At 42.1% G+C, this 16,169-nt stretch overlaps 1 protein-coding gene across 8 annotated transcripts in view; it reads left to right on the top strand.

Moving 5' to 3' along the window:
- casz1 (castor zinc finger 1) overlaps positions 1-16,169 on the top strand; it is a 215,705-nt gene that overhangs the window by 145,542 nt on the left and 53,994 nt on the right. For 4 of the 8 annotated variants that reach the window (XM_023327809.1, XM_023327473.1, XM_023327761.1 and 1 more), the window contains exon 1: positions 8,411-8,515. The exons of the other annotated variants lie outside the window; for them this stretch is intronic. In XM_023327809.1, the coding sequence (XP_023183577.1) occupies positions 8,437-8,515 (79 nt within the window). In that variant the 5' untranslated portion in view covers positions 8,411-8,436. Of the gene's footprint in view, positions 1-8,410; positions 8,516-16,169 lie in introns of those variants that run through there. 8 annotated transcript variants of the gene reach the window in all.

Genomic DNA, 16,169 nt, shown 5'->3' with positions numbered 1-16,169 from the left:
ATTATTGCCAGTTGTTGTTCTTTTTGGAAAAGGGCTCTTTATGTGTGCACTACTCCTACAAACAAATAAGACCAAAATCACTGTAATACTTTTTCTTTCTAGAAAACTGCCTCAATTTTTTCCCCTTATCTTTCTGCTGTTGTTTTTTAAGACATGCTTCAGTTTGAAGAGCTTCTTACTTGACGAAATGAATCTACTATCTCCGAAGGATCTGTTTCATTTGCTGATAAGGAGTAATTCAAATAATGCTAGCAAGCTCATTAATAAAAAGTTTTCAAGATTCAAATTTTATTTAGATCCATGTTACTGGTATAATCTGTATTTTATTCAATCATTTTAAACATTGTCAGTTGCACTTTTAACCTCTGAGTTTTCCAGTAAAGCATCCACTTACCCAATGTTACCCTGCTGACCTGATAAATGTTTGCGCGGTAAATAGAATAGATCTGCAAATAGCTTCAACCATTTCCTTAAATAATTTTCCCCTAATGTAGGTGACTCTCATCTCTAATTGAAGAAAACTGTGGGGTAAATGTGTCCTCTGGTGTCTCCAGTTAGAGCAGAATCTGACACAAATGGGGGGGAGGCCCAAATTGACGGTGTGATTATACCGAAAACCTCTGCATCGTTCGATTATGTATTATCATCTGAGAGCTTTGGGGAGGGGATAATCATCAGTGAGATTTGCTCACGTTTACAGCAGGTCTGCTGAGATGTACGTAGCTAATGGGATTGGGATTTTTTTTTTCCCTCCCAGCCCTCTCCTGTGGCGTTATGGAGCTGGCAGCTGAACTTGAACAGAGGCGCATGGTGCTGAGTCGTGCACTGGACTATTTCAAGACTGAAATGCGATTGTTTTAATACTTTAATCCACCTGTCCTTGGCATTCAGGATACTGCAGAAGTCGCCTAATTATTTCACTGCCCTCTATCCTCTCGGACTGGAACACAGCGGAGACGGCAGCATCTTGCGGCAGATAAACACTTTAAGTTTTTGAATTGTCCATAGCAGGAAATGTCGTGTTCGCACAAAAAAAGAAAAAAAAACACATAGAAGTTGTGAATCTTAAGAGCTGCAGAGCGTAATTGAAATTTTAAAAATGCATGTATGCAAAGAGGATTGGAAATACCCCAAATCACTTTAAAGAGCAAGCCATTTAGGAAGCAGAATTCTCTAAATTGTTCCAGGTTCCATCAGCGATATTACGCAAACACAAATATTTTCCTTTAATTAAAAAGGTCTCATCTTGCTAGATCCTCCCCCCTCAAGCCAGCTCCAAGCAACCAGCCCCTCTCCCTCTCCCTCCTGCTATTCACACATACGACCACATTCACGGACATGCACATGTAGCACAAACCCAGCCCCACACTTAGACAAATTTTTAATATGTTATTTTTTTTCCTAATTCTGTCCAATTATAACTCCTTATTTTAGCTTCTGTCAACTGATCTGCTTTAATTCCAGTTCAGCTCACCAAAACCTACTTTTTCTCTAAAATGTCTGCATGCTTGCAGATTTCCAACCAATGCGCATCTTGTGTCAAAAATGTGTCTTAAACTGAAGTGGGCAGGATTCAGATTGAGAGTAATGCCTGTTGATTTTTTTTCATAGATACTTCATTTCAGTAACAGGGGCCTCATTAACTGCAGTGTTCATCAGGCCAGTGAGCAGTGGGCACATTAGGGGTCCACAGGAAGTTAGAGTACAGCAGGAGAGTGCATTAGAGAGGCCTGGGGAGACACACACTCTCTTACCCTCGGTTCCTCTTCCACCTCCTGTGCTTTTCTATATCTTAATGTACCTTTCAGAGGAATTCAGATAGAGGTCAATAATTATGCTCTTTAAATTATTCAGTCGAGGTCTTCTGTAATTGGGCTTTTTAGAGCTCGGACACTGACAACATGGTTTACTGCACCACTTTTGGGGCACGGTCCAGGCAGATGGATTGCTGTAGAGGAGGGATGTAACAGGAGATCTCATAGCACAAGATGCCGCGATATTTGAAATGCTACAGTATTTCTCTTCAAAGTGAAATGTATCTCTCAAAAAGTGCGATTCAGCTCGCTCTTATTTTGAAGAAAGCCGGGAAGTGGTTCTTGAGTCAGACTGTTGTGTTGACAGAGCCAGCTAACGGTATTTTTTTTGTTCGACAAGTGATTACAGAATCTCTGTCACTTTTAAATCTTTTAACAGCAATCAGTTTTAGTACTTCAAGAGTGAGAGATAATATACTAAAGATATGTAATCAATGAGAATACTGAAACTAGCTCACAGTTACCTGCTAATAATGCTAAAGTTGACATCTACTTTGGAGTTTTGAGTGGCCCTAAACTAAGGTGACCTTTCAATATTTTTAATGAGTCTGGAATGTATTTGATCATCTTTAATTCAAAATCTAAAATGCTTATTCTGATCTGACACTGCGAAAATACCACGACTGGTTCATAATTTTCCGCTAACAACACAAACTCGTTCATGTGCATCTGACTGGCTAAGCGAAGGTAAACGAAATGATCACACCTGAAAAAGGATAATTCTACTCTGAAGAAGAATCACTTAAAAGTTCAAGATTTTTTAAACTCTTATTGTGAAATTACAATAAGGTGAAATTTGGCACTAAATCGGCATCAAAATCAGATATAAAACCACAAAAGCTGCAAATCATGGAAAAGTCAAACCTCAATTATTCTGTGATAAATACAAGTTCTTTAAAACACTTTATGATTCATGAAACTTTTTTTTCCCCTAAAAACAGAAAAAATGACAAATCTCAGTTTGGCTAAAAAGTTTACAAAAATGTCGTCTTTTTCTGATGAACCTGGAACTATATATTACATTGTCTTGACTTGTAATTTCCCTCTCAGCGTTTCTTTTAAACGCTGCCTCTGTACTTTGTTGTCTGCGTCCGACATGTTGGTGTCAGCCTCCGCAGCGAGCGGCTGTGTGGGAATGTTTAGTTTGCGTCGCACGCTTGTTATTTTTATTTTGTTGGCGAGAGGGAAGCCCAAACTGCAAGGGTAGCAAAAAGAAAAAATCCTCAAACTTTCGGCACAAAGCCTGCTGCAGCAGCATTCGACGGCACGCAACAGCACTGACCAACAGGTCCTGTGTCAGCTACATCACAGAAGGCAGGAGAGGGCATTTCATTGATGTTAGAGTCTAATATTTATATTTGCCCGATTGGGAGAGACACTGACGAACGTGTCGGGCACCTGCAGCGTTACCTACACCATACGCTGGTGCGGTTTGGTGTCAGAATATGCCTGCATCGTGGAGCTTTGTCGGGGCGAGAAGAGGACTGTAATCACTGTCTGGCGATTCATCTAGTCAGTGCATAAAATAGTGTTTATCCAGTCGCCCGTGTTTCTGTCGTGGCTGAGGGAGGGGAGGGTCATGTTTTGCACAACTTAGACAGCCAGGGCAATCAGGAGAAGAATCGTGACTCCTAAACATTTAGCCTTTTTCTTTTTTCTTCCTCTCCACTCAGATCAAGAACTGGTGCCTTAGAAAATTAGATCCCCCCCCGGAGCCCCCATCTGACACACCCACGCACAAATAAATATAAAAAGCTAATTTGCTAGCACCCCCCATTTTAAAGGCCTGAGCAGGACAAGCTTTGTCGAATGCAGACATGTGTTGCAAACATGGAGCCTTTACCAGGAGCAGCTCAGGCTCACATGAAGAGGATGCTTTGAAATAAGATTAGCTTCTAAATGCCCCCCTTCCCCACCATCCTGCCCCCGACCCCACCACCAACCATCCAGACGCCTTTTACATATGTGTATGTGTTGGTGCTTCTCCCCATAATAAGCTACTAAAGCTGAGGCTCAGCTTGCAGGGCCTTGCTGTGTAGTTCTCAGTTTGGCTTCGATTTGCAGGCCAGGATTCATGCATCCCAGCGAGTGAGGCTACTTCCACTTAGCTTTTGGGTCAGGGTGATGGGGGGGGGGAATCCATCACTTCCCTACCTGCTTGCTCCCCCATAAAAAAAAGAATAAAAATTGGAAAACAACAAGCAAGGTTCGCCCTAATACAAGAACACTTGCAATATGCTGATGTTTTCTTTTGCACACTGTGTTTGCTAAATTGCCTTTGACTGCGTGCATCAGTAATGAAACTTTATGTCCTTGTGGAGAGGGCAGCAAGTCCGTTCCAGTTAGGGCCAAGACGATCTCTCCTGTCTGGCTTTTTGTAAGATTTTCTCGTTCCCCTTCTCTCGCTAATACACGTCCTAATGAATAAATGAAGCCCATGAAGTCATTTTTTCCATATTTGTGTAAATTGCTTTAAAAGCATTTTATCATGTCATAAAAAAGTGCAATTGATCTGCTGGGCTTAGCCCATTGGACAGCTGTGTGTTTTGTTAATGGCCACTTTGCTCCGAGCAGCTTATTAAAAAATTTATATAGAAATGCTAAAATTACATAAATTATTTAGATACAGTAAGCAATTTTTGTTTTAGTCAGACAGGGAGGGGCTGTTATCAGTATGGAAATTTACCATAGTATATTATCTACTGAAATATAGTAATATATTTACCCAGACACATATGTGTCCTCCTCACTCTCCCCTCATGCACACACACACACACACACGCACGTATACACGTAGACAGGCGCAGAGGAGGGAAAAAAAAGTATATATTTTTTGATGACTTCGTTTCAGCAACCACGGAATGTCACCCATATCCTGGTTGATTGTACTTTCGAGTTTTATGATGTTTTTCCATTGATTTGTTTCCCTGGCGCAGCTGCCGACCTCTATTGAGGGACGAACGTAATCAGCGCTGACGCAAATTAGATGGTTATTCGTTTCGAAAATTGACAGAAAAACAATAAAAAAGATGAAATGCTCCCAAATCAATAGATATAATGAAATTCAAATAATCCGAGAGATGAGGTCTCCATGGCAACTGATAATGTGGAAAAGAAAACAATTTAATAAAGGACAGACACGCTTTGAAAACAGATTGGGGAGGGAGGGAAGAGGGGGCTGTAAAGAGGAGAGGAGAGCAGAGAAGAGAGGAGGTGGGGAGATGGAGGGATAGAGAAAGGGAGGAAGGGAGGAGGTGGCGCTAAGGGGTGAGGAGGGTGTGTGTGTGTGGATGGGGTGGAGGCAGGGGGTGGGGGTGTGTTTGTGGCTGTAGTGGTTGCTCTATAGCTTGTTTCCCCCGGCGTGTGAAGGATCTGTGTCTGTCCCAAGGACACCGGAATAATTAGAAAAGCTTTCAGGCCAGAAAGTGCAGATTCAGGTTTTAATACACAAAATTATTTCAGGGGCAGTGAATCGGAAAACCATTTGTTGGTGACCTTCCTGAGAGGCCTCCCCCTCCCCGGTACAGGGCAAGATGGAGGCGATGTGGCAGCGCTGCCTGAGTTATGGCATATTTGTGTTTTTATAGTGGCAGAGAGGGAATGGAGTTGGGGAAGTTAGGGAGGGGGATGCGGGGTTAAATGTGTGGATGCGTGTGTGAGGGGGGTCATAGGAAGACCTTCAGATTGTGGGCGTGTGCGTGTAGGTGTGTGTGCCTGCGTGTGTCTGACTGGAGAAAGAGAGAAAGTCAGGCAGCAAAAAAAAAAAAAAAAAAAAAAGCTGAGAGAAAGAGGGAAGTCGCATATCGGCTTGTATTTACAGATCAGTTGTCAAAAGGAGCCATTTAAGGATAAATGTGCCTCGCTTTCCCGCGCAGAGACAGGCAAGGTGTCTGTTTAAAAAGCAAAAAGGCAACTATGAACCAGAGCGAGGGAGACAGTCAAACACAAGCTTTTTGTTGAAGACAGACAGAGCACGGGGTGGCGAGGGAACGAGTGGGTGTTAAGTGACTTCATTTGTAGTCTATTTAAGGTATGTTTTACATGTCCTTGTGATACTTCTCCTTCCCACATTTAATACAGGGGCTGCATTCAAGCACGATGAACCTAGTGCATCATTCTTATTTCCAGTAAATACACACGGGTTTCCTTTATCAACCTAAAAAAAGCCTGTATTTGATTTCAGTTTTGCTGTGAGGGGAGATTTGCAACTGATGCAAAACGTGATACAACTAAAAGCACAACCTCGTCACCCTTAAATAAAGTTTGTGGTTTATTCAACATCCGTGTCCTGGATTAACAAAATCCTATTTTATTTATTAACCATTGCCAACATTTTCACGGCGGCCTGATTGGGTGTGGAAGCTGAAACCGCCAGCTACTTTTTTTTGTGTCATTAGAGGGTTTTGTTTGACTCAAATAAAGGCGATCCACCCTCTGTTCAAATGATTCCAACTGCAGGTCCGGGATATTACGCCTTGAATGCAGATACCCTTATCCTGTTTCAGGCAGCAATAAATGGAAAAACAGGACCTTATGCACGCTCGGCTTGATAATTACTGTTCTGAACCTGCCAGGGCATGCAATCTCCCCACATTTTAAAGCACCATAAAAGTTGGGCAATATTTGATAAAAATGAGGGATCAAGTTCCATGCAGTTTTTGTTTTACTGCTTTTGCTTGTTTGTTGAACTTTTCACTGTTCTCAAATATTTTTTTTTTTTTTTTTTTTTACAATCTGTGGAGAAATTCAGACAAAACTTTGCTAACTGAATTGCCCACTTTCAGCTTGACTGCCACTGACCCTCTGAACAAATTATTTTCTAGTCAGTAAATGCATCATACACTTTGTCATAGTGCAGGCCTGGATTTTTGACTTTGAGGGAACTGCTGGTCAAGGTTGGTCAAGCTGAAAATCTGCCAATTGTGCTCACTTGCCAAACACACTCTTCAGTTTGAAATTTATTTATGTTGGAAGAAGACTCAAAATCAGCCTTTTCAGTAGAAAGACGTGTCAGACGAACTTCAAAAGTTGTTAAAGAGTTAAAACAGCAAAATCCACAAAAGTATGAAATGCTGATGGATTGAAGTCATGATTAGCAAAATATTGCTTTGGGATGAAAACAGCATCAATAAAATGTTATAATATTTTATGCTATACATTTTATGTTATAACATTTTATGCCAATTTATGATAAATACAATATATTCTTGTATTCATCAGGACAATAACTAAGTTGCTGATAAAAATTTAATAAAATATTACTTTTTGGGCATACATAAGCTATTTAAACTACATTAGTATAACAGTTACACAAAGTAGTGTCGCCGTGTTGCTTAACTGCACACAAGGATTATATCTTAAAACACTTTTGGTGATGCTCTCTTAAAGCCAATAGTGGAAAAATTGGGTAACAAAACCAATTAAACAAAAGTTTTATGAGTTTTATACACGATCAGTTTAGGTTATCATTCAAATCACATATGACATTATTAATATGGCTGATTCTTGCCATTAGATATACTTTGTACAAGGTATTGATAAATGATTGTTCACTAATTGTCATAAAAATCAGACTCTGGCCACAAAGCTCTTATCGGTGCATCTCTTGATCATAATCTCTTGTTTGAGGGAACTCTTTACCCATTTCAAAGGAAAGAGGAGGTACGGCATTCTTCACACAGCTAATATTGTCCAGTATTGATATTGCAATGTGAAAATTGCCCCCACAACTAGAAGAGAAACTAGAAATTTCCCACTGCACACTGACCGAGAGCCTCCAAATCTAACATGCCGGTGTCAATGAGCACAGCTTTCTTTTTTTAAAGCACAAAAAAATAAAAACCTGAACAGAGCAGAGACCTGAAATACGATAGGCATCTGCTTGAATACATCCGTGTGTATTCGTACATGCACGCTCTCACACACACAGTAGGCACAAAGCACATGTTATCACTGTCAACAGCGGCAGCAGCAGTAGTTGTGCTCTGTATTTGCACGCGAGTGTGTGTGTGTGTGTGTTAAGAACGAGTGAAAGTGTGCGTGCCCACAAACAGTGTCTGTCTCTCCTCATGTGCTGCCGGCTCTGAGGGATCTGCCGTAAGTCAATCTGTGTGCTCATATCCCCGTGAGTGTATGTGAGCTTGTGTGATCCACTACTACTGTACTACCCCACTTGAGGAGCTTCTCAGGGCTGTGCGGGTCTGGAAAGGGCCGAGGGCCAACCCCTGCTGCACACCACCCACTTCACACCTGTCTCTCTCTCTCTCTCTCTTTTTCTCTCTCTCTCTCTGAGTGTGCTGCACCGGGCTCTCATTGTAGCAGTGACAGGAGGGCACCCGTTAAGTGGCCTGCGTGTGTGTGTGTGTGTGTGTGGGCGCGCGTTGTTCTCCCACGAGGTTGTGGGGTGGGGAAGGGCGATGAAGGACCCCTACTGGTAATGTGGGTAAACTCGCGCAGCCTCGACATCTGTGAGAACAGGCAGAGGGGGAGGGCAAGGAGGGAGGAGAGACAGACAAGAGAAGAGGAGGACAGAGTGGGAAAGAGGTAAGGAGTGAGAAGGAGAGAGGGAGGGAGAAGGGGGAGAGAGGGAGCAGAGCCTTGGCAGAGAGCAGTTGTGGAGAAAATGCCTTGCTTTGTGGAGAGAATTCTTCCAGGGCAGGAGGGAGAGGTGAGACAGAGCACTGAGGGCGCTTTGCTGCCAGGTAAGACTCACACCAACACATACACACCTTCCTCTAACCCTCCACCCCCACCCCCACCCCTCCCCACAGACCCACACACACACCCACGCCGCAATCCACGCGCACGCACGCACACTCACAAGTTGGGTGTTACGTACTGGTGAACGAGTTTGCTACTATTTGCAGTTGGCACGCATGTGTAGTGATGTGGTGGGTGGTGTCAAAGACAGTGCACGTGAGAGTCAGGAAACAGCAGGTGTAATGTGTGTTTTCTGGAAAACATTTAGCGAGTTTTTGTACACATTCAGACATTTAGAGCTGAAATGTTCCTTTGTGTTTAAGTTCTCTCTCTGACTTGTTATGTCAGGCCTTGTCGATCCATGTGTCACATTTATCACTCTGAGTCAAAGGAAAGCTTTTTTTAAAAATAAAAAGTCCATTGAATTACTTTTTTTTATTTTGAATTACATTTTCACTCATTTGCAGAGAACATTTAATTACCTAACATTCCATCAGGGTGAATGTTTTTAAGCTCAACTTTAAAATATAGCAACTTTATTTGGAGTGTTTTTATTAAGTTTAGCCACTAAAACATGACTTTTAAAAAGTAGAAAAAGTTCAGATCTTTTTGGATTTGTCACGGTGTTGTCAGCAGACTTACTTGAAATCCATCCGGTTGTTTTAGTGCTTATATTGTGATGAAGTGCTTCGTCACTGGAGGGATTTTCTACTTTTAGCTCATGTAAATAGCAATTGTTAAAAAAAAAAAAAGACAATCCCTAAAGAGTTCTTTCTTTCCTCTTGGAGAGAAGAATAATCCTCCTTGTGGTACAATTCGATTTTCTCCCTCTTTGCTTAAATAAACACACACTGTGTGTGAACGTAAACAGAGGTTTCCATGTGGCCCTGCCGCCGTCTGTGTCTCAGGCAGCCGAGCGCCTCTCGGCTCGGGCCTGAGATTTCTCGTGGAGGCAGAAGTTGGCCCGGCTCTCCAACTCCCCGCTTTCGCTGTTTATTTGTTTTGAGAACAAATGGGAGCAGCAGAGTGACAATTGAATTTGGCTTGCATCACCGTGGCGATCTGGCAACCGCTCCCGCGTCCCATAGGATCGCTCCAGTTGCCGTGTGCCGGGCGCGTGTTTATTATTTAACTGATGTGCTCTATATGCTGCTGCTCTGTGCACACATTGTGTGTGTGCGTCTGTGTGTGTGTGTGTGTGTGTTTCTGTCTTTGAGTAGTGGGTGGTGGTAGCAGCATTCACAAGAGAGACATTTTACTAAGCAGACATTTCCCCCTCTGTTTTCACTCTGACCTGGTAGGAGATTGATGACTGAATTGTGGAGTACATGTTAACAGTAACCGCTGATTTATGAAGATACTTAGGGTAAGTGAGGCCGCACAGGCTTGAGGGGAAGAAAAAGATATAGCCTTTTAAGTTAATGTAAAAATATTGCCTTTTTAAGTAATAATTGTTATTACTACTGCAGGGGTTTGGAGAGGGGTCTGTGTGAAACTTGGACGTGCACAATGTGCAAAGTTAAAGCTTTTCCTCTTCCTCTGGTCATGAGCCTTCCTTTGTTTCTAGCCTCCCAAATCTGTTTAACATGCGATGTGTTCTTTTTTTTTCTTCCCAAAGAATTACACAACTGGATGAATGGTTATAATATTAATTTAGTTAGAAAAATAATAGGGAATATTTGGATTGAAAGTGACTTCTCTTCCCTGAGTAAAACCACAATGGAAAACTCCTGGATGAACTCTTCCTCTGCAACAAGTGCAGTATGTATTTTGGCAGCCTCTGCTTAGCCAAGGATCCCTCGGCGAATCTGCATGCAATTTTAGAGGAATCAGAGTCTTTTCCTCTCCTTGAGTTGTGAACACATGCTTTAGTGTATGCTCACTCGAGACCTTTCACATACTCAAAGATGCAGGTTCGGTAGCTGGACGTGTTTAAGCATTAAGAGTTTTAGGATATTGAATTTTTCATCATATTAATCCTGCAGTTTAGAGCCTTTTTAAAGAGATGACTGCATAATGTAACATGGCGCTGCCCCTCCCCTGACTGTTTCTGTGCACTGTCAGTCAGCTGGTTGAAAGAACACTTTTAACTCCCTGACAACAAAGACAACTTTTCTGTTTGGAAAAACGTCCAGGATTATTAAGACTTAAGGCTCCACCCAGACAAACACTCTGATTCATATCAACTTGTTTGTGTTGCTATATAAAGAGTAGATTGCTAGAAGATGTTTAATTAAGTTTGGTATCTCAAAATCTGACAATGTTATAGATAACATTTTTCTAACTGTAAATAATTGTAGCTGAGATGAGAATAGTTGTTGCTTTTCTGATTAAAATATTATAAAAAAAATACCACGTTATACTTGTTTGTTTTTTTTTCATCTAACTACCATAAAATGGTGGTATTTTCCCTCCAAAGCTTTCATAATGTGGGAATCTCGTGCCTGGATGTGCTCTGCAGCATTTTTAAAAGAAATAAAGCAATTTAGGGGAATACTAAACAGCGCTTCCTCAGGAAGAGGGATGGCTTTCATTTTTTTCCAAGGCACCTCTTAGACCGAGTGAAATGTTTCCCCCGTTCGCTCAGGGACGACTTTATTTCTTACCAGGGATTTAACACTCACTCAGTCCCCTCATAAATACAGCGTCCCTCAGCCCTTCACTAGCCATAACTCATGCACTAACTCTGGAGCTAACTAAACCCATATAGCAGAGCCAACACTTGTTTGTCTTTTCTTTTTTTTTTTACCTCAGCCTTTTCTCCCTCACTTCTTCCTCTCTGTCTCCGCTTTCTCCTCTCAGCTGATTTATGCGCGTGACAGGATCCCCTCTGACTTGCCGTTCCTCCGCAGGCTCCTGCGCGGGCCTCCTCTCGGCCCCCGGCTCGTGGAGCGGGGTTTTTAGTGGGAGAAATGTGCATTTGAATATGAGCCAGCCTAATCTCCTCCGGGCTATTTAGAGTGAGCCTAACGCTCCCAAGAATGAGCGAGAACAACACGGGGGGGAAAATGCGAGCGTCCCTCTCAGCGTGTCACAACACAGCTCGGGTCTTCCCAAAAGAAAGTAGCAGGTCTTTAATTCGCTGATGGGGATCTCTGTGTGACTCAAAGAGCACACCGCTGCTCCTTTCAAGGCACCTGTTGAAGTGTTTGTGTTAAGTTTGCTCTTTTTCTTTTAGCATCAGAGCAGCTGGTAAACTTTTAAGCTGTTTAACTTTCAGCAGATGAAAGTGATCAGGTGAGATTTTACAGATTGGCTGAAGCCTTCAGTGATCTGGTGCCGACTGGCATTTTGGGAGGAGACGGCTTTTCTGGCTTGGTTCCCGCACTGGTTGTTAACAGCCTGCTGGTACCTTCTGTTCTCCGTGCTTGGTCCCCCACGGCCCGACTCTGACAACTCCTCAAGCATCTGAAGACCCTCTGAAGTCAAAATCGCCCATTTTGATGTCTCAGGGCAGCGCTCTGCGTTTTGTTGTCTTTGCGTCTGAAAACACAGGCCCTGCTTGGAGGAATTACCCTCAGCACTCCCGTTGGTATCAGACACTGGGGAGGGAGGAGGGTATCGTTCCTGTTCTAACTCCCCCCATCCCAACAACCCTTTCCCTCCGATCTCCTTGTTCCTCCACACTGTCCTTCCCTCTCTTTTTGATCTCGCCATCAAATCTTCCCCGGTTTTTCTGAGTGACGTTTGCCCGAGAGCAGCTTGGGAACAAGCAGGCTGAAGAAGACATTTGAGAAAATGCGCCCGAGCAAGCCATCACCTTTGATAAAGCCATATTTCCAGCGGGAGAGGAAGAAGAAAGCTAAAGAGTGCATGCATTGTTGATAATGAAAAATGCCATGAAAGGGGGAACATCCCTCTGATCCCAGCCTGTTACATTGACAACGTGTAGTAGAACAGATATTGCTGTAGTAGATCAAGCTTTTCTCTGAGTTAGGCATTGGCCAGTTGCTGCTACCGAAGTTTTAAAAAAGTTGTGGTTTCAAAACCAGTAAAGTTTTCCGTTGTTATCTTAATGAGGTAACGCACCGGGGCCTCCCTCCCCCCCCCCACCTGTTACCTCCGCTGACAGTAACTGGCTGAAAAAAGGTCGAGAGATTTTTATCTCACTTACAAGAAAAAAAAAAAAATCCCAGAGAATCATGGCAAAGACACTGAAAGAGTGCCGCCCATTACTTTTGATAGTAATCGCTACTTGAGCAAATAGCTCGACTAATTAACAAAGTAAAATCAGCTTGTTAAACTTCCACAATTACTTTAGAAAAAGCAGAACTGAAAAAAAGAAATACAATTCTGCATAAAAGGAATGTTTAAATTACACCTAAGTTAAGATTTTTACTTAAGTTTATGTATCAAAATCCAAATGATGAGGACTAAATGTCTTTCTACTGTAACTGTTACATTAATCTTAACCCTAATAGTGAATAAGCAGCAGTAGAAGTAATTGTCGCTTAGGTTTTCTAATTAAAGCATTTTTTTTGCAATCTTTTTGTAAATACTCTGAAAACACTGTAATTTAAACTGTGAGAATCTCACTCTTGGACGTGTTTGACCCAGATGACTGAGCTGAACGTTGGGACCCACGTTGTGTCTTTATTTGAGCATCCGTTTGGCACCGAAAATATTCTCGCGGCTCTGGGAGTCACACCAGGGCTTTGATCCACACTTCACTGTTGTTTGTGGGTGTGTGTGTGTGTGTGTGTGGAGATGTGTGTATTGGCAAAAAATCTGGCAAGGCACTGAATAAAACGAATGAAAAGACAGAGAAGTGGAGGGAAACTGGAGACACGCAGAGAAAAGAAATGTTAGCTTTAGTAATTACTACCTCCACAGAGAAGCAGTGGAGAGGACAGTGAAGCAGGCGAGCGCATGAAGGAGGACCCGTGTGCAGATAATGAAGGGGTATCATTGTAGCTCTGACAGTGTTAATCTCAGAGTGCCCCACAGTGTGTGTCTGCGTGTGCCTCCGGTGAGTGTAAGTGCTGCCGAGATGTATGGAGGTTGTTGAACATTGTCGTCGACTCATTTTGTAAAAGCGAAACTATCCACCTGACAGTTTATCCAACTCTGCCTGCTGGCGCTGACTCACACAGCTTCTTGAACGCAGCACCGAAGGCTTTGTCAGCCATCCAGACTTGTTTTATTTGGATGAAATGAAGCGAGGCAGTTTTTAAACTGGTGCCTTAAAGTAATTTTATCATGCCAGGATATTCTAAAGCAGGATTTGGACTTTTTCATTGTGCTCCTTGTATGAAAAGACACAAAAGAAAAAATTGCTTCCTTATCCATTGTTTAGTTGAAAAATGCAGCTTAATTTTTACGCAGATGTCAGAATTTCCAAATTAGAAGAACAGAAAGTCAGATGAGGTTGAAATTCAAAGTTAAAGGTTTCTTTCTAATCATAAACTCAACATCTAATATGGCTGCTGTGTGCTTAAAATATATTTTAATTGCACTGTTACTGGATGTGAGGTATCTAAATGAATCTTTCACACACAGGGAATCGTAGAACCCATGTAAGAGTTCCAATACATAAAATTCAAAGCAATGTAAAGCAGTTTTCAGATGTTGATTTCATTCGTTAGTGGAAAAATAACTATCCAAACCAGTCTGGCTGTTTGTGAAAAACAGTTGCTTCCTAAATCGATTAGGTTATGAAACTGACGGTGGCAACAACTTCCATCAAGCGTTTGTCACAGCACTCAGTCAGATCGTTTTATCACTGTGGAGGATATTTGACACACTCATCTTTGAAGAATCATTTTAATTCAGCTGCTTTGGAGGCTTTATGAGCATGGACGGCCTGTTTAAGGTCCCGTCCTGACTTTGATAGTCTTTTGTGAGTACCCATAAAGGCCACCAGAGGACCTCCAATTATACTTTTACCTCGGTTTGAGAACCTTGGAAGCAAGGAGAATTTAAAGTGTTTAAGAACGTTAGAACTTTCTTTTTCTGTCCCCTCTTTCGTCCCACTTAAAGTGTTTTAGGCTCCGTTGCTTACAGACACTCTAACACAGGAGAAAGTGTTATGAATATGTATCAACACAGCATATGGCAGCAGTAGCGCTGGGACTAGGTGTGTCCAGAAGGTAGAGTGCTGCCGATGCATTATTCTCCATTCAAATTACCACGGTGAGAAGGGTGAGGTGCTCTCCTTATGTCTTCAGATGGGGCAGGAGAAACCCGGCTCACGTGAAGCAGCGGGAATCGAAGAGCCATGATGAGCATGGTCGTGGGCCACCTGAGTTTCCTTGATTTGGTGGATTTTTATTTTTTATTTTTTATTTTTTTATTTTTTTATGTTGGCAGGCTCAAACTTGGCTTACTTGCTGACACGAGCGTGATTAAAAGCGATATTTCTGACACATTAGGATGCGCGCAGGAAGTAACCTCCTCTAAAGCGTTCATTATTAGATGCATGACAGACCTGAATATTTATAAAATAGGTTTTAATAATTAATAGCAGCAATCTGCTCCCGTAATTCATCAGATTTGCACTTCAACAGAGTATCCGTTTTCACTTTAAAATAATAATAAGAGGAATATTAATGTTGCAGAAATGTAAAACGGGCAGCTGGTTTTCAGAGCGGATAGGTGAGCGCACGCCACGAGTTTCATTTTAACCTGCCGCTTTTCAGATAATAATAATAATAAAAGAAAAATCACATCCAAACTGCAGCTGTTTTTTAAAAAACCCTCTCAGTTGTTTGTGCTCGACAATTTAGTGAGAGGCTTGCTCATAAATGTGGCAAGTCATGAAGATAAAGATGCAGGAAACAAAGTGGGGTTGGTGTAGAATGCAAAAGTAGTCGCTGTGGTTTTATCAAAAGCAAATTTATTTGTTTGAGTCAACTTAGCAGCACTTCCTTTTGTATACTGAGACCCAAAATAGACAGTATTTTTTTCCCCTGCAAAGCAGCTTTGCTTGTTTCATCGTTTCAGTCTTTTTTTTTTATCCCCACCCACCTTTTTAATGTGAGTGTTGTTTTATCACACCTTCAAATTCAGCCATGGCACAGTCTTGCATCTACTGAACTCTCAGAAACACGAATGTTGCTGGTTTAGCTTGTCACTGTCATGTTTAGCTCAGTCAAACTTTTTTGTGTAAAAGCACAACATTTTTGTTGCGCTCACTGCGGATCGTTTCTTTTTTTCTTCTTCTTCTTCATTTTATCAGTGTGTGAAAAATGTCAACGCGTTTCTCAGAAAAACTGACGTGACCTGCAGCCACCAGACACAGAGCTCTAAGTGTGGTGACCTGAGCACATGCATATGTACACTTAATATTGGTCAAAGCCACTCAACATACAATATATAATCATATACAGTGGATTGTGCAGCTACCCACATGTCTGCAACCACACAGACACGTAGAGAAGTCTTGGAAATGTCTAGTGTGATCAGAAAATGTTGTTGTCACTTCCATCCTGCTTGTCAGAGAAAAGCTGCACATCGCAAACCAAAGTTGTAGCAAATATGAGCCGCAGCCACAGGGCTTACAAAATCTGAATCCCACGAGCAGGAAGACTCGTTCTCTTCGCTTCCCCTCGTAGCCACGTAAACAGCGTATTTTGATCAAAAATTTAATAGTGCCGCATTAAAGGGAGACGTGGAAGAGCAGAAATTTGCAGGAGAAAGCGATAAAAATGACTTCCT

Source organism: Xiphophorus maculatus, chromosome 1 (assembly GCF_002775205.1).
Source record: "Xiphophorus maculatus strain JP 163 A chromosome 1, X_maculatus-5.0-male, whole genome shotgun sequence".
Taxonomy (NCBI): Eukaryota; Metazoa; Chordata; class Actinopteri; order Cyprinodontiformes; family Poeciliidae; genus Xiphophorus; species Xiphophorus maculatus.
Note: the sequence above shows the minus strand (reverse complement) of the source record. Positions and strands in the feature narration are given on the sequence as shown.